The sequence below is a fragment of the Mustela erminea genome, chromosome 20 (assembly GCF_009829155.1).
Source record: "Mustela erminea isolate mMusErm1 chromosome 20, mMusErm1.Pri, whole genome shotgun sequence".
In the NCBI taxonomy this organism is placed as follows: Eukaryota; Metazoa; Chordata; class Mammalia; order Carnivora; family Mustelidae; genus Mustela; species Mustela erminea.
The window spans coordinates 21523299-21545697 of NC_045633.1; the positions used below are offsets into that span (position 1 = coordinate 21523299).

At 50.0% G+C, this 22399-nt stretch overlaps 3 protein-coding genes across 15 annotated transcripts in view; 1 reads left to right on the plus strand and 2 right to left on the minus strand.

Moving 5' to 3' along the window:
* The window catches only part of ZNF75A (zinc finger protein 75a), a 28278-nt gene extending 26562 nt beyond the window's left edge, over positions 1–1716 (minus strand). For 9 of the 10 annotated variants that reach the window (XM_032327933.1, XM_032327932.1, XM_032327928.1 and 6 more), the window contains exon 1: positions 1629–1716. The gene's annotated coding sequence lies outside the window, so the exon portion shown is untranslated. Of the gene's footprint in view, positions 1–1063; positions 1167–1628 lie in introns of those variants that run through there. The other variant, XM_032327926.1, reaches the window with a different exon arrangement.
* LOC116581451 (translation initiation factor IF-2-like) lies at positions 351–7416 on the plus strand. The gene is made up of 4 exons (XM_032328628.1): positions 351–364; positions 575–675; positions 1221–2168; positions 4011–7416. Exons 1-3 carry the CDS (start codon positions 351–353, stop codon positions 2165–2167), a joined length of 1062 nt encoding a protein of 353 aa, XP_032184519.1. The 3' UTR covers position 2168; positions 4011–7416.
* Positions 7417–7766: 350 nt separating this feature from the next.
* Positions 7767–21221, minus strand: ZNF263 (zinc finger protein 263). Of its 4 annotated transcripts, none has more exons than XM_032327925.1 (7): positions 18775–21221; positions 17715–17895; positions 17182–17255; positions 16772–16898; positions 15238–15354; positions 8201–8355; positions 7767–8097 (listed from the first exon to the last, which is right to left on the minus strand). In XM_032327925.1, exons 1-6 carry the CDS (start codon positions 19159–19161, stop codon positions 8210–8212), a joined length of 1032 nt encoding a protein of 343 aa, XP_032183816.1. In that variant the 5' UTR covers positions 19162–21221; the 3' UTR covers positions 7767–8097; positions 8201–8209. The 4 variants fall into 4 exon arrangements, with proteins under 4 accessions (XP_032183816.1, XP_032183814.1, XP_032183813.1 ...); XM_032327923.1 differs by lacking the exons at positions 7767–8097; positions 8201–8355 and adding an exon at positions 12761–14797 and having other exon boundaries at positions 18775–19579; positions 19862–21204; XM_032327922.1 differs by lacking the exons at positions 7767–8097; positions 8201–8355 and adding an exon at positions 12761–14797 and having other exon boundaries at positions 18775–21204.
* Between the last annotated feature and the right edge of the window lie 1178 nt (positions 21222–22399).

Genomic DNA, 22399 nt, shown 5'->3' on the forward strand with positions numbered 1-22399 from the left:
GAGGCTTTAACCCACTGAGACACCCAGGTGCCCTTTTCTTTTCTTTTCTTTTTTTTAAGATTTTTCTTATTTGAGTGAGAGAGAGAAAGAGCCAGCAGGGGGAAGGACAGAGGGAGCAGCATACACTCTGATAAAAAGGGAGCCTGACATGGGGCTCCATCTCAGAAGCCCCAGATCACAACCTGAGCCAAATGCTGCCACATAACCCACTGAGCCACCAAGGGGCACGTCCTTTCCTTTTAAAGAATCCACTGCCAGACCCTTTGTTCTTCGATTATCCACTTGAAATAATGCACAGCTCATCGATAGACAAATACCCACTGAGGACTTGGTCTTTCTTTGCAGAAGTAATGATTCAAGAAAGGTTAGCAGTGAGACCATTTACACCCTCTGGCTGCAAGAGGCATGGGGATTCTCCAAAGACTTCACTGATGTGCTTCCCACCCCAGCTACCCCATGCCAAGGGAGTATCAGGGGAATATTCTGAGTTCCTCTTAAATGTGAACGTGTCATCCTAGTCTTCTGTCTCTAGCAAGGGGGTCCAACTTCTCTGACCCTTCATCCTCTTGTGAAGACGAAACCCTCAGTGCGTGGAACATTCCAGATTCTCCTTTCCACTCTACGGATATTGGCAGGACAGCTGGGACACAGAAGTGACACCAGACGAGGAGGAAAGTAATGAGGGAAAAGGCGGTCCTATTCTAAGACAGCAAACCCGGGTTCAGTAACTAGATGCTCCACACTCGTTTGACACTTTCTCGTAAGCACCATCAAGGGCACCGTGCACAAGATCTAGTCCTGTGTTTTTAAACCTCTTTCCTTGGGGTTCCTGGGTGGCTCAGTGGGTTAAAGCCTCTGCCTTCGGCTCAGGTCATGATCCCAGGGTCCTGGGATCGAGCACCGCATCGGGCTGTCCGCTCCGCAGAGAGCCTGCTTCCTCCTCTCTCTCTACCTGCCTCTCTGCCTACTTGTGATCTCTGTCTGTCAAATAAATAAATAAATAAAATCTTAAAAAAAATAATAAATAAACCTCTTTCCTTGACCCAGAAAAATCACAGCTGACCTTGGCTTACAAAACGCTTATCCAAAGGCCAAGCCGCAAAGGACGAGAGAAGGGGAGTTGGTGCTGTCGACGGTGAGTCTTCGGCCCACCTTCCCTCTCTTCGACGTTCGAGGCGAGAATGAGCAGAGTCGCGGGACCTCGCCTTCCCTGGCCTGAGGCCTCACGAACGGCTCCCAACGTCAGCAAGGACGCCACAATGTTCTCAAATGGCCGGCGGCCGGCTGCCCGGCGAGCTCAGCGTGCACCCAGACGCTTGTCGCGCTCCGGCACCAGCAGAGGCTGACATCTCTGAAGCTGCACCGCCCGGGTACCCGGCCCGCGGAAAGTCCGGCCAGCGAGTCGGGAAACTGGCCGCCGCGGCCCCGACGCCGTCTCCGCAAAGGCGGACAGCCGAATGGTGGAGCCCGACGGCGGGGCTCCCCGAAACGGACCGTCAGCCTACGGCCTCCTGGCCCGAAACCACCGCCGCCCACGGACAATGGCAGCCTAACCTCCGCCACCGCGCAGCGGCCGGGGCTCCTCGGGAGCTCCGGGGCCCACGCCGCTGCCCCTGCCACCCGCTCACCTGCAGGCCGCCGCCCTCCGCCCCGCGCTACTCGCAGACGGGCCCCGTCACGCGCACAAACCGTCTCAATAACCGCTGTCAGGCTCGCGTCCCCGCCCGGGTCCCATCCGACACCGCGCTCGGGCCGGAAGCGGACTGACGCCCTTCCGGGGAGGGGCTTCGAGCCGCTGCGCCGCGGGCCCCACCCTCGCGGAGGAAACCCGCTTTCCTTCCAATGCCGCCCTGGCGGTCGGAAAGAGTTAATGCTACCGACTGTCCCGTTCCCGACGCGGCCTAGAGGGGCCTCCACGTGGCTCGGCGAGCTGCTGTCGCCGCCTCGTGTCCCGCACCGGAAGGCACTGCGCGTCCGGCTAGTGACTGCGTGGCCTTCGGGCGGCGCCGGTACTCGGAGCCCAGCCCAGCGAGGGTGGCCGCCCCTGCGCACGCGGGGTTCTCGTCCTTCTCGGGGCTTTCATCCAGGTCAGGATCGGCGGCCCCCGAGGGCTTGTTCCCCTCCTCTGGGTCGCGTGTCCCTCACAACGATCACGTTTTTCTCGTGAGGTAGGTTCCAGCCGGTGTGACGGGTTCTATCTGTAGTGTCCTTGGCAGGGACAGGGAGCCGCGGCTCAGGCCCCGGTCCCACGAGCGACGGGCGGCGGATCCTAGTACGGATTTAGGTCCCCTGCAGTCTTGGCTCCCGCTCCGTGAACGATGGCAAGCTCCCTGGATGATGAGAACCCCCTTTCCATCTTGTGTCCCCTGCAGTCTCTGCCAGAGTTCGTGAACCCTACTTTCAGGATCCGGGCATTTCGGGTTGTCGGTGTCTCTAATCACCAGGACTTTGCCAGCGTCAGCCTTCGCCAGGCAACAGCTTAGTTATTAGGTCCACTACGTGCAGCGAGGGCCGGAGGGCACAGGGCAGTCTTTGCTGCAAGGAATCTGGCCAAAGGACTGGGGCACTTTTGTGACCGTCAGGAGTAGGGAGGCTAGGTAGAGGGGAGGCCTAGGCTGAGTGAGGCGGGAGTCCGAGGAAGTGAAGGTTGCCTTATGGTTGGGGAAATGGTAAAAGACCTTGAACCTGATCTGTCCGCTCCATGGAGTGGGGCCACATCCACGCAGAGGGAAAGCCGGGAGACTGGGGTATTATCCATCATACGTGTTCACTAAGTGTGATCGGGCTACATTTGGAGGGAGGCTCAACAGTGAGAAAATAAGTTCTTGTAGCCCTCTCACCGGGTGCCTCGCATGGTGGTGAAGAGACTGCATTTTTAATAAAGTAGATCCTGGAGCATCGCTGGGGACTTTTTCCCAGGGCAGTTCATCTAGAATTAGGAGCAAGGTGGGAATGAAAATGGGAGACCAGTACCGGGCCACTATATTGCTTTTGCTTTTACGTAGAATTCTGTTGTACTGATCCCTTCTCAGTGAGAGCAAAGGGTTAAACACAGGAGATGAGAAGAAGCATCTGCGAAGGTCACTTGCACAGGTTTCAGAGCAGGCTCATTTCCTAGGAATCTGCGTCAGGCTGAGACTTAGTTTCTTCAGAAGCAATTCTTTCCAGGGGACAGTAGTGCTCTTAGCAATGAGATCCTCACCATCGGGCCCACGGCTGAGCATATGCTGGGAACTTACTAAAGCGAATAAATGAAGTTCTGCCAGTGGTGCCCTTGCAGCGTACTGGCGGGCCTGATTCATAACCTGGGTGTGGAGGTGGTTGGGGGAGGAAAAGTGGGAAAAGACACCCCGTGAAAGCAAGAAGGCAGCGCAAACTGGGGAACCGTGAAAGAGGACCAGTAATGATTTTCATAGTCTGAAGTCTGTGCCAGGGTTCCTTTCCCTGGCTGTGGAGCCCACCAACATCCCACCAGACTCCTTTTGAAATCATGTTCCCCTGCCTGGGCACTGCCTGAAAAATGATGAACGTACAGCTGGGAAGCGATGACAGCAAAGACCTGCACTTTGTCCCCAGATACCATACAACTGCTGTACTGGGCTGAATGGTTTTGCCGTGTGACTGGCTAGAGTTAATAATGCTGCTCCTGACCAATTCTTTTTTCTTTTTCCATGTATATTACTTATCACTGATTAATTCCCTTAGTTATGCTGCCTTTTAGTAAGTTGCTTGAATCTTAGTCTATATTTGCTCCATACCCTATTCACGACCATACTTTTTCATGATCCTCTTAGTGTTCTACAGACCGGTTGGCATTTCTAGCAATAATTACAGAGGAAAACTAGCAGCTTGAACTCTTTTGGGTTTCTAGAGGAGAAGCTTGTGACAATTCTTGATGGTTGAGGAATGAATGATAGCCAATCAAGCTCTGCAGTATAGGAGAGGAAAAAAAATAAGTGAAATGCCAATCATTTTCCTTATTTTTCTGACATACTTTTCTTTCTTCATAGCACCTGAAATGGATAAAAGTTGCAGTTTTTGTTACTTCTTGTGAGTTTGTGTGTCTGGAATGAAGACAATAAAATTAATCTAGAGTAGGACATTTGGAAGGACATGGAATGGCATTGGGCATCCCCAGGAGGATCTGTAAGGAATATCTGAGGAATATCAGAGACACTGGTGAGAAATCTTTTGAATTTCTTCAAGCAGGAGAAAAGTATTATTAAGCAACATCCACAGTGAAGAGAAATGGAATAAAGTTTCAAATATATTGAATCTGTTACTTGACATCCTAATGTAAATTGAGAACAAAAAAATGAAAAATCAAATTTTTTGAAGAATGTTAGCAGTGATAAAATATTTTTAAAACTTTTGAACTTATCTGAGAACTTCCAGGACTCCAAAACTTGATAATTCCAAAATTTAGAAAAGCTGCAGTGAAAAATAACACTTGAGAATATACCAGATGTACTCATGCAAGAAGCTCTGAGAGTGGGAAAGTGCCACTAACAGGTTTTTACATACTTCGAGTTTACCTAGGTAAACACAAGAAGTTAAAGCTCGGTCTTTGAGAATGCTACATCGAATGTAATAAATGTGAGATTTCTTCACATGGACAACAGAACCTACTAACTTTCTCAGTAAACATACTTAACAACTGTTCAGGAATGCCAGCTCCCCGGACATCCCAATGTCAGGATAGCTTGGACTCCTTATCCGGGTGGATGGCCTGCTGCCCAGTGAATACTGCTTACAGAGCAGCGAGAGCACCATTTTTTTTTCTGGCAGTGAGGTGAAATCAGGTTGTTTTGGAGGGGGAGAAGCCATGCTGCTTCTCTGCTACACAGGATTACTCTGTCTATGCCTTTGAGGCTTTCACATTCCCTTCTCAAGCACTACCTTTTATGAAGACTTAGCTCACCCGGGTTTCTTTCTGTGGACACATCTCCCCTCTGCTCCTGCTGTCTGTGTCTGCGTGGAGTTAGGGAGAGCAGGTATTCCTGTCATTCCTGACTAGAGCTGCTGGAGCTGTCCAGAGAGGAGGAGGAAGATGGGGTTCTGAGAACCGATCATCCTTATCTTGTCGGAGCAAAGGCTAGATAGGCTTTGACAGTGGTGGTTTTCTGAGTGCATAAGCCCTTCATCTGTAGACTCGCACTTGTGTCTTTTAAGTCTTTAAAGACTTAAGTCTTTATCCCTTTTAGCCCAATACCCTTCTGTACAAATGCCTGTGCCTTTTGGGGCTTTAAGCTAGTTTTTTGTTTTGCTTTTAATTTTTCCCAATTCAGTAAGGCTTTTCCCTCTTTTTTCTCCTGTTGGTTGTCTGAAACCCAATTCAGTATGAATAAAAGAGGGAAATATACAACATTGAATTTGGAGGAGAAAATGAAGGTTCTCAGTAGGATTGAAGCTGGACGGTCTCTGAAAAGTGTAATGGATGAATTTGGAATCAGTAAATCAACATTTTATGACATTAAGAAGAATAAGAAATTGATTTTGGACTTTGTACTGAAGCAGGACATGCCTTTGGTAGGGGCTGAGAAGAGAAAGAGGACAACGGGAGCCAAATACGGGGATGTGGATGACGCAGTGTACATGTGGTACCAGCAGAAACGCTCAGCCGGCGTCCCCGTAAGGGGTGTGGAGCTTCAGGCCGCTGCAGAGAGGTTCGCACAGTGTTTCGGGCGAACCGACTTTAAAGCTAGCACTGGTTGGCTTTTTAGATTTCGAAACAGGCACGCCATTGGGAATCGAAAAATATCTGGAGAACAAGTCCTAAGTTCAGCTTCAGAAAATGTTGAGCCCTTTCGACAAAAACTGTACATGCTTATCAAAGAGGAGAAACTGAGTCTAGCTCAGCTGTACAGTGGGGATGAGACTGACCTCTTTTGGAAGTCAATGCCAGAAAACATTCAGGCAAGCAGGAAAGAGATCTGCCTGCCTGCGAGGAAAATAAACAAAGAACGGTTGTCTGCGCTCTTATGTGCAAATGCAGATGGAACTCATAAACTAAAGTCAGTCATTATCGGAAAGTCAAAGCTGCCCAGAAGTGTGAAAGAGGACACAGGTACAATACCTGTGATTTATAAGCCTAGTAAAGATGTTTGGTTCACCAGAGAATTGTTTTCAGAATGGTTCTTTCAAAACTTTGTTCCTGAGGTCAGGCATTTTCAGCTTAATGTTTTAGGATTCCATGAAGAGGATGTCAGGGCCTTGTTACTTCTGGACAGTTCTCCAGTTCACCCTTCTGCCGAATCACTCTCCAGTGAGGATGGTCAAATAAAATGCATGTTCTTTCCCCGTAACACTTCGACCCTGATTCAGCCAATGAATCAAGGTGTGATCTTGAGCTGCAAACGACTTTATAGGTGGAAGCAACTTGAAGAGAGTCTTGTCATTTTTGAAGAAAGTGATGATGAGCAAGATAAGGGGGAAAAAGGAGCTTCCAAGATTAAAATCTACAACATAAAAAGTGCAATTTTTAACTGGGCCAAGAGTTGGGATGAAGTGAAACAAATAACCATAGCAAATGCATGGGAAAATCTTCTTTACAAAAAGGAACCTGAATATAATCTTCGAGGCTTAGAAGATGGAAATTATAGAGAAATCCTTGAGAAGTGTGGGGAGTTGGAAACCACGCTGGCAGATGACAGGGTATGGTTCAATGGGGATGATGAAGAGAAGGGTAGCCTCGAAAAAACAAAAAGTGGAATTACAAAGGAAGTTGTTCAGAAACGAGGAGGAGCAGAAGAGCAGACTGCTGAATTTCAGTTATCTGATGTCAGAGAGAGTCTGGACTACCTACTTGACTTTGTTGATGCCACACCTGAGTTTCAGAGGTTCCATTTCACGCTGAAAGAGATGCAACAAGAAATAATAAAAAAACAGTTCCAGAGTAGAATCCATTCTCGAACTGGTAGTTTTTTGAAACCTAGGCCTCATGTTATGAAGGATTCCTTCAATATGCCTTCAACTTCTAGTAATTAGATCTTGTATTTACAGATTTCTGTAGTTATATATGATGCAGACCTGTTGTGAATTGTCATTGTTTTTATCAGCTGACCTCATTTTGCATAGCACTGCCCATTTATATATTGTTTCTAAAACATACAACTTAAAAATAAATTTGTCTACTTTAAAGTATAAAAACATTGATTAATCCATTTTTGTTTCCATTTTAGACAAGGATCTGAATAATGAGATATTGTCCCAGATTATCTAAGGTGGAATGGATGTTGGAAGAGCATTACATTCTATCTCAGAGCATATAACAAGAAGCTATATGCTGACTAGGTTTTTTTGAAAAAAATTTTTAAAACTATATAAAAAAATAAAGGTAAGAATAGATTTGGTTTTTAGTTTAATTGTGTGACATTCTCTGGTTTCTTAACTCTGTATACCACCTACTGCCCCCTGCCTTATTGAGCAAGTAATATGCTGATTATAGAAGTTATATATTAAAAAGATGAAAGGCACCCAACATCTATCGGCCAATGATAGTTTAACAAATTGGTATGTTTTATGTATTTAAAAAACAGGGAGGGGCACCTGGGTGGCTCAGTGGGTTAAAGCTTCTGCCTTCAGCTCAGGTCAGGGTCCAAGGATGGAGCCTCACATCGTGTTCTCTGCTCAGCGGGGAGCCTGCTTCCCGCCCCCGCCCCCGCCCCCGCACCCATCCCTGGCCTGCCTTTCTGCCTACTTGTGATCTGTCAAATAAATAAAATCTCAAAAAAAAAAAAAAAAAAAAAACCCAGCCCCAAAACAGGTAGATTACTTGGTAAATACAACTTTTTATATCTTATTGTCTTAACGTGCTTTAGACCTTGGCATTAATAAAACATTAGGATTTTTTTAAGCCTAGAGTAGAACGGACTGTGGAAGAAGTTGATGGGTATGTCAGACGAGTTTACTGGACAGCTCTCTAGTTTAATCTTTTTAATCTTCATCATTGCATCAAACGCTCCCACCCCCCACCCCGCCATGGGTAATACATTTCCAGAGTAAATGACAGGCAGTCATAGCCTTTTGAAAAGTATTCAGGAAGCTTCACGTTGCCTTTCCGTGCTAGGTACCGAGAATGGTGTTGGGCATTTGGACCTGAATTAAAAAGAAAACGAATAGAACAAACCGCCATTCAATGTGTAAGTGCTAGATGAGTGTGGAGAGGGCTTTGGGTGTGTTTGGGTAGCAGGGGAAGTACCTAAAAGGGTCAAGTGTGACTTCTGAGCCAAGCTTTAAAGTTGAGTGCAGGCAGTGGCAGGGCAGTCAGGGCAAAGAGCTCAGGCTCCTTCCTCGACGTGACAGTGTATCTCCCTGAGAAGCTGCAAGGTCCCCGGATAGTTGCTGTAAGGGCACCTGACAAAGAAGAGCAGGAAAGACAGGTCGGGTCAGATTTTCATCCTAGGTCGTCCTAGGATTTGACTTCCGCCGCGGCCCACATAAAGCTGTCAGTTCTCCGTTCTAAATGGCTCTCGTTTTGTCTCCACTTCTCCCTCCCTGCTCTTCGTGCCGCGGTCCAGGGCGCCATCACCCCCTACCTGGACACCTGCATCAGTCTCCTTTCTTGGCCTCTCCCATCGCTTCTCACCCTGTAGCCTCTTCGTGGCCTTCCCATTGCGTTTAAGCAGGCTCCTGGCCTCAGGTCGCTCTGCAGGTCCGCCCTTCCCGGCCGCCACACCACCCAGGCCTGCGCTCGCCCCCTGCTGGACGACGAGAGCCGGGCCCGCTGTAGGCCCGGCGTAGGCGCACACCCAAGAGACCCGGGACCGTTCCGGAGAGTGTGGTAGCGCCGCCGGCGTCCGCTAGAGAGGGAGAAGGAAGCCTTCGGCCACGTGGGCCGGCCCAGCCTCAGTAGCCGAGAGCTGTGGGGAACGCCAGCCAATGTGCCAGAGCGGTCGGAGCGTGGGGGACTTCCCCGCGCAGCCATAGAGCTCCCGCGAAGCGGGCCAGAGCGGCCAGGACATGCAGAAGCTGCGGGCGGAGAGCCGGCCGGTGGGACGGGCGCAGCCATAGAGTGGCCGCCGGCTCGCCAGAGCGGCCGGGGAGAAGTGGGTGGGCGCGAAGGGAGGCGGCCGCGCGCAATCATGAAGTTCCTGCCGGCGAGCTAGAGACCCAGTTGGGGAGGCACGGCGAGCTGTCCTCTGGGCCGGGAAGCAGAGGTCGCAGGAGGGCTTGGGGTCCGGGAAGGTTGATCAGGACTCGGCTGCGGAGCGCCCGCCGCGTCCGCTTTTGTTCCTTCCGGGGCCCGCGCGGGAGCGGTCCTCGGTGGGGCAGGAGCGCAGGCGGGCGGTCAGGCGCTCAGGAAGGGGCTGATGTCTTTGGTTCTGGAAATCATAGTTTTAGGACCAGAGCTCCTCCGAGAAACCCAGGTACCTCACTCTCGTTCCGGTGGCTGAACCCCCGCTCGCTCCCCCCAGAAAAGCAGGAAAGAGTGGGGGTACAGAGGCAAACACGACTCCGGATTATGTCCAAAAACATACACCAGGATTTGAGAAAGTCTTCTTTCCCTACCCTTTCTTGCCTGCGGAAATCTGACCACCTCCTCAGAGCAGGAACCTGGCGTGTGACCAGTTTTGATTCCTGACTACAGCTTCTGGGACATTTCAGTGATAAACTGAGGGTATTAACTGGAAGATTTCTCCAAATGTGTTGGTGTTCTGAGCGGTTTTTAATCAACCATTTCCTCATTGTTGAATTTACCTAGACCATTCCCACTGGCTCCTCACTGGCTACCTGAGGCATCACATAGCTCCTCTTAGTAAAAATGACTTGATCAGAAAGAATTACATCTCCCTTTCAACAGTAGAAGTCAGATTTTAATCAGAAGTGTTTGCGAGCTAGAATGAAGGCTAAAACGATAAATGCACCTCTGTTTTTTCTAATAAATGCACTTTTGCTGTAAACTTAACTATTTTTGAGCTGCTGACACCCAAAGAAGTTAGCCCCCTAGTGCTAATAAATTTGCTAGAACTTCCAAAAAAGACTTTGTTGTTTCAGATGTTCGTGAAACATTTACAAAAATTACAGGTCTTAAAGCAGTGGTGGTGATTTTGCACTTTCCAAAATGCTATCAGTTGATGTCTCATTCAAACAGTAAACTCTGTTTACCCGGCTAGGGCTAGGATGTACAGAATCTTTTTTTTTTTTTTTTTTAAATTTTCAAGGTAACAGTATTCATTGTTTTTGCACCACACCCAGTGCTCCATGCAATCCGTGCCCTCTCTAATACCCACCACCTGGTTCGCCCACCCCCCCACCCCCCGCCCCTTCAAAACCCTCAGATTGATTTTCAGAGTCCATAGTCTCTCATGGTTCACCTCCCCTTCGAATTTCCCTCAACTCCCTTCTCTCCATCTCCCCTTGTCCTCCATGCTATTTGTTATGCTCCACAAATAAGTGAAACCATGTGATAATTGACTCTCTCTGCTTGACTTACTTCACTCAGCATCTCTTCCAGTCCCATCCATGTTGCTACAAAAGCTGAGTATTCATCCTTTCTGATGGAGGCATATTACTCCATTGTATATATGGACCACATCTTCCTTATCCATTCATCCGTTGAAAGGCATCTTGGTTCAGATGTACAGAATCTTAATAAATTTCATAAACATTCCTGGAATTCTTATTCCCAATTCCCCATTCTAAAATACAAAGCTTTCCCCTAAAAATGTTGGCCTCACCTCCCTTCCTGCAATAAAAATTCTTAGTGATTTCTGACTTTTTTTCTGGAGAAAAGAAATTTGTTTAATGCTTTTTCCAGTCTCTGGCCTTACAAGCTTTGTCCTCAGTGATGTCTGGCCTGCTGCTCTTAATTGGCCTTGGCCAGGTTTTTCCTTTTTTCTTAAGATTTTATTTATTTGACAGACAGAGATCACAAGTAGGCAGAGAGGCAGGCAGAGAGAGAGAGGAGGAAGCAGGCTCCCTGGGGAGCAGAGAGCCTGATGCAGGGCTCGATCCCAAGACCCTGGGGTCATGACCTGAGCTGAAGGCAGAGGCTTTAACCCACAGAGCCACCCAGGTGCCCTGGCTGGGTTTTTTCCACAGTGCTTACATGTGGTACTAGTTCTCTACCCAGGAGTCCTGCTGCTGCTCTTCTGTGCCACCTTTGCTCCGAGGACTGGCTATTGCTCCAAGTCAGTCCACATCTTCCAGGTCTCCTTTGTACCCATCAGGGCTGAAGAGCCAAGGGTCTTTCCTGCCCCAGTGTCAGTCTCCCATTGACCTGACAGCCAGTTGGAGACTTCTGGTTTCTTTTTCAAGGACTAGTGGGCAAAAGTGTGAACATATAAAGTGTGTGTGCAGGATTAAAGGACAAATGTGAAAAAGCACGCACTTGGCCATCCCTCGCAGTGACCTCATGGGAGTGTGCATGCAACCTTGTTCTTTGACCAGACCATGAGGAACGAGATCCTCATTCCTGTCAGTAACGGAGATTTCTGCCAGTGTGGCATCAGTGGCAGATGCTTAGAAGGCACTCTTGCCACTATCACCTGCCCACAGAAGACACCAATAGATGAGTACCTTCTGTGTGCCAGGCCCTGAGCTAAATGCTTTGCATGGAATATCCACGTCGTTAATAACAGCCCAAGAGCAGTTTTGCTTGTGAATTTGCTAGGAGGGGAGCTAGACGGCGGCGGGGTGGGGGTGGTGGGGAGCACTTCCTATTGGGAAGCCTTTTTAGTGCAGGGAATGAATTTCTGGGATGCTCATTGCTCTAGCCTGAAGCCACAGTGCTCCCAGTAGGACCAAGAGCAGTGGGACCACTATCAGATCTGCATGGATGAAACTATGGACCCGAAGGCAGAGGCTTAATCCACTGAGCCACCCAGGCATGCCAAGAAACTAAGATTTTTAAAAATTGTCTCAGAAAACCAAGGATAAACTCCTACTACACTGAGGCAGGGCTGAGATAAGACTGATAGGGAAATGGGGAAAAGGGTATGCACGGTTGTTTCCCTCACTTAAAATTACTCTATCTGGGGGCACCTGGGTGGCCTCTGCCTTCAGCTCAGGTCATGATCCCAGGGTCCTGGGATCGAGCCCCACATTGGGCTCCCTGCACAGCAGGGAGTCTGCTCCCCTTCCTCTCTCTCTGCCTGCCTCTCTGGCTACTTGTAATCTCTGTCAAATAAATAAACAAAACCTTAAAAAAAAATTACTGTATCTGACAGTCAGTTGCCAGGTCATGTTCCACCTTTTCTTCCCAGAGAAGAGTTACAGGGCCAAATCCTGAGAGGTTTTTCTGGCATCAGAATTTCCCACTCCTAGAATACTTCCTGGTATTCTACCTTTTTCTCATAAACATTTCTGGAATTCCTATTCCCAATTCCCCATTCTAAAATACAAAGCTTTCCCCTAAAAATGTTGGCCTCACCTGTGTCTTCCCTCCATTAACAGGCAATAATTCAGTTATGTCCTGTCTTTGAAGAGCCAGATTTTCCTTCAGCTTTGTCACTAGAAAGTAAACATTCTCAACAAAGAATCAAAGACATTTTTACTGCTGTCCCCCACTGAAAGCAAAGAAGCCTACTAGGAGACCCTTATGACAACATTACCTTAAGCAGCCACTGGGCTTGACCTTTTGTTCCCAGTCTGGAAGCACGCCCAGCCTGGAGCCAGCCAGGAGCACACCCTCCCTTAGCCCTCCTCATCCAAACCCTTGACCAACCACAGAGAAGATAGGTCCTCCGGCCGCAGCAGACATGGGACAAAGCAACACTGGATGCCAGGACAAAGGTCCTCAGTGAGGAGCCGCACATGCTCACGTTTCCTGAAGATATTTATTACCACCCAAACAGACTTCAACAGGGAAAGCATGATCCCTAATCTCCCCAGGATGCACATTTGCAAAGCCTCTCAGGAAACCCCGCTTTCACAGAACCCTCCGAAGACCCCAGAGCTCTGTTTCTTTCTTGTGCAAAAGTGGGGTGAGTCTTAATCTCCTCAACGGTGACGAAGTCAGAATCCGGTTTCCTGTGCCAATGCCTGGGCTGAATTGCAAACTCCCTCTTCCGTGTCCCTCAGGCCTCTGGTTCCTTCTGGTCTGAGGTGATGTTTAGAAGCTTGGCGTGTGCATGAGCCCTCCTCTCCGAGAGGCACTGTGGTGGCTGTCCCGGACTGCCCCTGGCTTCCCAGCCAGGGCTTCTGGGGAAGCTGCAAGTCACCAGCCAGTCTTCTGTGGCCAATAAGCTGGTTTCCCAGAATCCTTCGCACTTCTTTGGTCCCATGCCTCAGGAGCCCAGGTACCCCTGACAAACATTCCAAGTGGGGAAGCGGTAACGGGCAGTCACAGAGATTCCCAAAGTTGTCAGGACAGACAATGGATACAGTAAGGCACCCGAATCACAGCTAAGATACCAAGGGAGTAGGCACACCCCAGGACAAGAGACCTCATAGAGAACTCTGCCCTGAGCAGGTCACCTCAAAAACTCACCACCCTCAACAGTTTGGACAGAATTCCATTTTAGTTCTACACTAATCTTTTGCTGTCTCCGCACCTCCCTCACACTGACGCCTACCTCGTTCCTCTTTACGGTAATTACTTTAAAAACAGATTTGGGGGGCCTGGGCAAAGGACACCAGCTCCTAACAGGACCCTCTGAGTGGGCCAAAGAGAAATCCCATTGTTTCTATCCCGTGTGAGTTCTCTGGTGACTCATAAGGCGGGAACTCCGAGAAAAGCTCTCTCCACATTCCGAACATTTGTAGGGTCTCTCTCCCGTGTGGGTTCTCAGGTGACGAATCCGATTGGAGCTGTGAGAAAAACTGTCCCCACACTCGTGACAGGTATAGGGTTTTTCTCCGGTGTGAATTCTCTGGTGCCTGATTAAGTTTGATCTGTGAGAGAAGTTTTCCCCACAAAGGTTACACTTATATGGTTTCTCCCCCGTGTGCGTTCTCTGATGCCTGGTGAGGTGCATGCCCTGCCGGAAGCTTTTCCCACAAGTCAAACATTCGAAGAGTTTTTTCTCTGCCTTGTGGGTTCCAGGACTTGTAAGAAAGACGGTGCTGTCATTCACTGCTTCGCCACACTCAGAGAAGGGATAAAGCCTCTCCTTCTCGTGAGTTCTTTCATGTATGACAAGGTGTGAACTGCGAGAGAAACTTTTCCCACACTCGGCACACTTGTAAGGTCTCTCTCCCGTGTGAATCCTTTGATGTCTAAGGAGGTTGGAACTATGAGCAAAGATCTCCCCACACTCGGGGCACTTGTAGGGCTTTTCGCCTGTGTGTGTCCTCTGGTGCCTGTGAAGGTTGGAGTTGCAAGAGAAGCATTTTCCACACACGTTACACTGGTACGGTTTCTCCCCCGTGTGCGTGCGCTGATGGCGAGTCAGGTGGGTGTTCTGACTGAAGCTTTTTCCACATTCCAGGCACTTATGGGCCTCCTCTCCCAAGTGTGCTCTGTGTAGTGACAGGAAGTGTGGGTTCCCAGCAAAGATCTCGCCACACCCCACACCCATACACAGTCTCTCCGCTGCATGGATTCTCTGGTGCCTAATTAGGTTCGAGTTGTTAGAGAAATTTTTGCCACACAAGGGACACAAGTGGAGCTTCTTCAGCTGCAATTCCTTTGGTCGCCCCAGTTCTCTGCAACTTGTAGCCCCCACTAAGGACGGCTCCATCCCTTCCTCTGGGGGAGGCTCCCAGTGCCCTTCTGCCCTGTCCCGAGGCCTTTCCTGCTCAGGACTCCAGGGGACCTCCCCTCTGGCCTGGCCATGCAGCAGGGCCTGTGGGTGGATGCTCTCAGGAAAAACGGACTGCGCGCTTTCTTCCTGGTTCTCAAACTTCTCTTCTCCTGGCAGAGCAAGAGAAACCAAACCCCTATGTTATTTCCACACCAGAGAAAAGGAAGTCCCACCTATCTGCTACTCCCAGTAGCTCAAAGGCTGGAAGGGTTGGTTCTACCTCAGTTTCCCGGGCAGGCAGTGCACTCCAAGTGGAAAAGGGGTGGGGCCATCACTCAGGAACCAGCACTCACTCAGACCAGTCCTGAATTCCCTGGTACAGGCCCCCAATTCCTTCTACAACTGAGGCTCCAGCTTCTGCCTTGTGGAAATGGGTGGGATGGAAAGAGCTGGGACTAGGGTGGGCCCCAGGGGTGAATGCCTCCGTGCATTCTGCACCCTGGGATCTCCCCGACAGCAGTGACGGGCTGGCCCGACACCCAAATCCTCAAAGGCCTCCCTTCCAACAGCAGGAGGCCAGCTGGCCAGGCTGCTGATCTCCATTCCTTACCTGGAGCTGGGCTGCTGGGGCTCGGGCCCTCCTTGCAAGTCTGAACACTGGGATCCCATGGCTTTCCTCCTTGTTCCACTTGGGTGCTCAGGGCCTCCTGATTAGGAACCTGAGACTCTGTTTACAATGGAAGAAACAGATTTCTATGTCACCGTTTTTCTCTACCAGGCAGAAGTAACAAAGACAATCTTGTTCCCTGCACTTAGGGGGCATATCCACAGAACGTGCAACAAATCCGACAGCAAATGGCTGGAACGTGCACTCACTGTTCTCAGTGATTACCTCCAGAGAAAGATATTGGAGGAGGGAGACTACGGTTTTTTTCTTTTTACACTTTTGTAGTACTCAGGGCCTTTTCCAATGAGAAAGTACACTTTTATAATCAAAACAACCAAATAAACATGACTAGAGTGATCAGTTCTTGAGGAATTAGTTTATTATTAAAGAGCCCCGACTCTCACAGATAAATATAAACTAGAATGGAGTTCCACTTGACAACTCCAGGAGAAAAGATGACACGATGGACAACCAGAAAGAAATCTAGGCCTCCGAGTGGACCCTGAGGTTAAAACCCAAAAGCACCATTCCTATGCTATGCTAAAATTAAAAACTCACTCTAATCCCAGCAAACATGAACTTTAAACAGTTTTGTTCTACGAGCTTGTGATCTGAACTTCTCTTCCTGTGCAGCACTCACTGAAAGCTATGTTCAAGTTCGGGCACCAAGCCAGGCCCAATGACGGAGAACCTGGAGAAGGTCCCAATGAAGGAAACCAAACCTAGCGGTCACTCCGAGGCAGAATTAGAGCAAGTGCGCTGACAGCTGTGCCTCTCCTTACCAACACCTGATGTATGAAAACAAAGTGTGTGTGACTTTTCTAACATGTCAATCTATTATGAGAATTTTCATACATCCCAAGTTGAAGGAATTTTACAATACCTGTACACTCTTCACCCAGATCCAACTATCAGTTTTCTGTCATATTTTACAAGCCTCATTTTTAATCTCTGCTTAACAGTCCAACATATAGAAGCATCCTAATGTGTTTTTTCTGTTTTACACATATGTATCATTTCAAATTTCCAAAAGGCATCCCCCGTTCCTGAGTTTTTAAGGGCTGGGAGAACTACTGAGCCAGCGCCCCCTGAAAGTTGGGGAAGGGCCTAGAAATACTAACGAAGCATAGAAAATATAAGTGAGGTCAGAAGAATAAGTATCTCAAAATTGCAAAGCATCAAGCACCGAGAGTGTGTGTGAGGTGGGGGGTGGGGCAGGCTGTCAGTGGATTTGATTTGTTCTGCCTGGAAGTGCAGGAAAGCTCACACACTCTGCCTTCAGCTCTGGCAGCTGGGAACCGTAAGTCTGCCAACTGTGCCACCTGCCAGAAGTCTGACTGATCCTCAGCCAGAGGGCTTTAGAAAAAGGGAGGTCTTCTGGCGAAACTCCGAACTTATGTCCTGGAGGTGAGTGGCTAAGGGACAGGCCCCTGGTAAGAAGCGGCTCAGTCTTCATCCCTGGAAAAGAAGTCCTTACCCAGTGAGTCCACATTCTCATAACTCTCCTGCACCGTGTCCCTGGAGAGGGCCCTCTTACTAGGATCCTGATGCCCCCACTCCTCCTGGGAGATGTACATAGCCACGTCCTCTAAGCTCTCAGGCAACTGAAACAGCACAAGATCTCCTTTAGCCCCTGAGGCACCAAGAACAATTCAAGCAGAGTCATGAGTTATAGGGCAAAACCCGGGTGTCAAGGACACATTTCATGGGGAAGAAGGGTGCCAGGCCCACAAGTGAGGTGTGGAGGAAATAAACAAAGGCGGCGGGGAGGCTGTGCGTGGTGAGAGAGAAAGGATCTTCTCTGAGAGGCAGAAAGACCCCATCCCCACAAGAGCAACTGCAGGGAGAGGTGCTGGGGAGGGGAGACGACGGGGACTTCCACATCACCTGGGGCCCAGTCAGCTCCTTGTCTTCCATGTTTCCTTCAGCAGGAAAGAGAGAAAGCCAGGGAGCAGACAATGCTGAAGTGACAGAAATCATGATGAGAATGGCATTTGTAGTTCTCGGGAACCCAAGGCTTATTACAACACGGTATCCACTCCCCGACACCCAGTCTCTGCTCAGGACTGTACAATGAGCATAAGAAGGCAGCAGAGGCATCATAAACCGATATCCAAATTGGCAATGTGCGGGGGAAGGACACCAGTCACGTTCCCTGCTGGCCTGCAGCACTCAAGCCCTCCATCATTTGAAGCTCTAAACGTCTGTGCTGTGCATACTGAAGGCCTTACTTAGGATCCCCCTCCCACCTCCCATCCCCAGAAGAACCCAAGCCACCACTTTTAGGTCCTTCACTCCACATCTGGGAACCCTGAGATGGGAAATTCCCTCACCTGGGCGACCGCACTCTACCTGCTGGTGTCAGGGGGCAACCCCGAAGCCCCTCCTCCCTCCCACCTGCCCAGAGAACTGTTCCTCACCCCTCTCCTTTACAGCTTGGGGGTCCCTTTTGGGGCTGGGGCCTAGCAGCTCCTGCAGCCTGGGGCCAGGGCTTCGCTCAGTCTCCATTGGCTCCAGCTTGAAGCTCGGTGACTCTCGTGCTGTTTCCAGAGGCAAAGTCTCCTCCAAAAGCACTTCTGTTCCCCGCCTATGGTTTGTGACCTGGGAACCAACCCACATCACTCATCATCACAACAGGGCCCGAAAGGAAGGGAATTTAGTACAGAATTCTGAGGGCAAGTCTTCAACAGAGAAACACTGTTAATAATCTTTTTGTATCCAGCAAGAGAAAGGATGGTTTACACTAAAAGTTTTCCTGATCGCCCGTTTACTGGAGAGAATAGGAGGGGAGGGTGTCCACTCCCAGGGCACACCTTACCTGCACAGCTCTCTGACTCAAATGACCTCCTCTTGCCTCCCCCCACTCTTTCTATTTGCTTCCATGCCTCACTCCTGGATAAGTTAAACTTGGGTGACCCTGGGGGCAAGTGCCCTCAGAACCACATGGCCAATCTGTTTTCCTAAATTCACTAGTAACCCGACCTAGATCTGCACAGGAGACCAGACTGCTGCACCTAACAAAACAACAGCCACCAGACATTAAGCACTATTAGCTAGCCGTGTGATCAAAATTACAGGATGCTCTCCCTGCAGCCCTCAAAGCAACCCTAGAAGGATGTTTTTATCATTCTCACTTTACCAGTGTTAAATCTGAAGCCCAAAGAGATTAAGTACTTGCTCAAAGTCACAAAACTAAGGAACAGAGTGAGGATTTGAACCCTGCAAATTAAGAATTAACTCCGGGGGTCACAGTAAACCAGAACCCCTGCCTCCGTGTGGAAATAGGGCATTCTTCCTGGCTCACTCTGTCCTTCCGGGGAAAACCTGGAAAACGAGTCTCCCTGACTAAATTGTGAAAAGACCTCTTGCCCATATAAAGTCTACTCGGGGGACCAAGTAAAGGTACAAAGAACAGGGCCACCGCAATGTCCTAGTCCTCAGGGCCAAACCAACCGCAGGTAAGACGACTCTTTCTCTCACCTGTAGTCGCAGCCTCCCAAGCTCTCTCTGCATGTCCTCCACAAGAGTCACCGCTTCCTCGCCACTCTCCGGATGCAGCTCCTGCACCCTGCTCTGGATCTCCTGGGGCAGGATGGTTAGGAACTGCTCCAGTACCAGCAGCTCCAGGATTTGCTCCTTGGTACGCATCTCAGGCCGCAGCCACTCATGGCAAAGCTCCTGGAGCCGGCTGAGGGCTTCCCGGGGCCCAGCGGCCTCTTGGAAGCGGAACCGTCTGAAGCGTAAGTGGGAGGCCTCAGAGCTGGGCCCTGGATCCGGCGGGGGCGGCTCCTGGCCCCAGGCGCAGTCCTCCTCCAGTTTCACTATCAGGAGCCCTTCCCGGTCTTGGGAGCCCGGGCCCGATGCCATTGTCAAGCCCCCGGAGCGCCTTGGTCCCGAAACCGATTGCGCCCGCCCGGGAAAGCTCCCAGGACCCCGCGGATGCGAGTCCTGGCCAAGGATCCCAGTCCCAGCCCGGGCGCAGCCGGCTCCGGCGCCTCGGCTTCAGTCCAGCACAGGCGCCGCGGCGCCAACGCCGGCCGCGTCACCGGCAGGACCCCCTCTGCCCCCGGGTTAGGACCTGAACGCCCCGCTTTTACGCTCGTGGCGGCCTCACGCAAGACCTGGCGCTCGACTTCACGCCGGAAGTCCCAGGGCGCGCTAGGCGACCACGGCCAACGGCGCAGCCTCAGGACTAACTTCCGGGCCAGGATCCGCGAATTCTAGCGCCCGTTGGGTCAGTTCTAGCCACAGACTCACCGCCGACCAACCAGAAGGGAAGATTTGCCTGAAGGGGCGGGACGTTCGGCGGGCCAATTGGAGGCGAGATGCGGGGCAGGTAAGTTCAGGGGAAAACAAGCCTGAGGAGGGCGTGACCGCTGGCCTATCGGATCAGGATCCCCCCGGAAAGCCTGCTGCAATGAAAACCCCGAGCCACGCGAAATCCAGTGCGTTAGCGTCGCGGGGGGGGGGGGGGGTAGGATGGGGGGCGGCAATCTGAATTGTTAACAAGCTCTTCCTCGAGACACAAGTTTGAGAACCACTGTCCCGATTTAAGGGCAGTCCCCACCCGCTCTGGTTACTCGGGGCGGCAGGAGAGGCTCCCCTGGCCCCGACGGCCTCAGAAGCACGGAAGCCAGGGTCCTCTCGGTTACCAGTCGGTGCCCGGGGGAGGTGGGGGAAGCGTGCGGACGCGCCTGGGTGAGCGTCGCCGCGGGGCTTGCCGGGAGACGTAGTCTGTGGCCTCGCCTGCGCTCCGCGCCCCCCGCTGGTACCCCGCGGTGAGGAGCTGCGCGACGTGGTCGTTCGTCCCGCAGGTTTCTGTCCCTGACCCGGTCAGGGCCTCGCTTTTGGAGGCTGGAGGTCCCCGAGGGCGCCTGGGATCCGGGACATGCCGCTTACGATCCTCCCCTGCTAGGGCAGGAGCGTCATCCAGCTCCCTGATATGTCCTACGACGGTCTTGGGATGAAGGCTGTGTATTTCACTGCGAGGGGCGAACGGAAGGAAACCTGAAGCGTCGGCTCAGCATGTCTCTTCCCTCCATCGACATTCAAGATCGTGGGCTCAGGAAATTAGAGGCGGTAGCAGTGAATCGTGGCAACCAGTAACCTTTTATTGAGCGCCTGCCTAATGCCGCTGGGCGCTGACGGCACACAAAACTGGGACAGAGATGCTATTATCATCCCCGTGTAACGGGCGACAGCACCGAGTGTCACTTAACCCCCTGTTCAGGGTCACACAGCTAGTCCGTCTCTAAAGTTCAAGGCTGCCATAACAGTAAAGGGTGGTGTGAGGACAGAGAGGTCGGCTTTACAGGACTGAGTGGAAAAAGTCCTGAGTATTTCAGTTTTTTCTTGTGCCGCTTGAGGGAGAGAGGTCCACAGCTGTTGTGAGAAATGTGGCCTCAGCAGCGGCAGAGCACACAGGCAGGTATAGGTCAATTTCATAAACTCCTGTTGAGACATGTGACCTCAGAGTCCTCTAGGGCCATTTTCCTGTTTTCGACATGTTGCAGGAGACTACAGATTCTAACCTTATAACCACTTCACCGGCATTTACGACGTTATCTCAAACAAGTTACTCAATCTTGCTAATCCCCAAACTTCAGTTCTCTTACCTGAAGAGAGGATAAGACTATCCCCACCTTGTAACATTGGGTGAGGATTAAATGAGCTAATGTGTAGGACGCTTAGAATGGTACCTGGCACTTAGCATGAACTCAGTGTGATACTAGTTGTTACTAATGCACCGTAAATTCCTCAGGTCTCACCCCATCTCACAGAAAAGCCAGTTGGATTTTTATTGCAGGATGTGGGACATGGAAATGTTTGCAAGACTACACATATCTTGAGATGGGAAAGAATCATCTGTTATTTAAGTTTAAGGTGGTTTTTGTTTTTGTTTTTTTTTAAGATTTTATTTGACAGCACAAGCAGGAGCAGCAGCAGAGGGCAAGGGAGAAGCAGGCTCTTTGCTGAGCCAGATATGGGGCTCAATCCCAGGGCCCCTGGGATCATGACCTGAGCCGAAGACAAATACCCAGGCACCCCTAAGTTAAGTTTATTAATGGGGACTTGAAGCTAGATGGACTTTCTGAGTTATTCAAATTCCTGTTAATATTCTTCCTCCATTTCTTTAAGGCCTGTCTATACTGTCTATAGTGGGAGTATTACTGGGAGTAGGGTTACAGGCCAGTAGAACTACAGGAGCTCATTTGGGGCAGGAGTTCTTACTCTAGAGCCCATGAAATTCTAGAACAGCCCTGTCCGGTAGAACTTACCGTGATGGCAAAATGTAGTTCCTGTTCCTAAGCGCCACCGGGTGGCTACTGTACTGGCTTGTGCAGCTCTGGAGGGTCACAATAGTTGGATTTGGAGATCTTGTAAGTTTTGATAACTGTATGCAGACTTGCGTGTAGATGTATATTTTCTAGGAAGCAGATCAAGTTCGTCAAGTTCTTAAACCACCAAAAAGATTGAAAACCACTCTTAGGTCTTTGGTGAAAAGTAAGTTCAGGGAAGTAAGTATGCCCTCTGGCAACCATTATTGATTTTGCTTTCTTATATTTTCTTGTCCTTAGCTGTTGGTGGCTCCCTGACTATTATAACAGAGAAAAACAAATTTCAGTCTAGATAAAGAATCCCTGTGAATCCTGGCCTTAGCTGCTATGGTCACTAGATTCTGTCTCTGGAGCTGCTTTCAGGACTTAACCAACTCTGAGAGATTTCCTTGCACGCAAGGGGTGCAGTTGTCTGCCTGTGGTCTTCAAACCAGTATTTGATGAAATACACAGTGTTAAGACTTTCTGGTCTGTGCTCTTTGGCAAGGGGGCGGATAAGCAGCTCCCATCAGCCTGCAATATTGCTTCCCTGCCTCTCGCCTCCAGGCTTCTGCCACCCCCTAAGCCTTTGCTCTCTGCCACTCCTCCCCGCTTTCGTTTCATCCCACTTTACTGTGATCTGTGGCTCAGGGCTTGGCTCTACATGTATGAAATTGCTCTTTGATCTTACTCTTACCTTTTAAAATCCAATTATAAACAAAATACTGACTTTACATGGCATTTCATTTGAAATGCATTTTATTTTAATCTGAAATATGTTGCCTTTC

Excerpts from the sequence above, each read along its gene's own strand:
- LOC116581451 (XM_032328628.1), top strand. Across the intron at positions 676-1,220 it reads GACACCAGACGAGGAGGAAA|GCCTCACGAACGGCTCCCAA; the intron begins GTAATGAGGGAA and ends CCCTGGCCTGAG.
- ZNF263 (XM_032327923.1), bottom strand. The coding sequence starts at position 19,161 with ATGGCATCGGGCCCGGGCTCCCAAGACCGGGAAGGGCTCCTGATAGTG. Across the intron at positions 17,896-18,774 it reads TTGGGAGGCTGCGACTACAG|GTCACAAACCATAGGCGGGG; the intron begins GTGAGAGAAAGA and ends GTTGGTTCCCAG. Across the intron at positions 14,798-15,237 it reads CCCCAGCAGCCCAGCTCCAG|GAGAAGAGAAGTTTGAGAAC; the intron begins GTAAGGAATGGA and ends TTGCTCTGCCAG.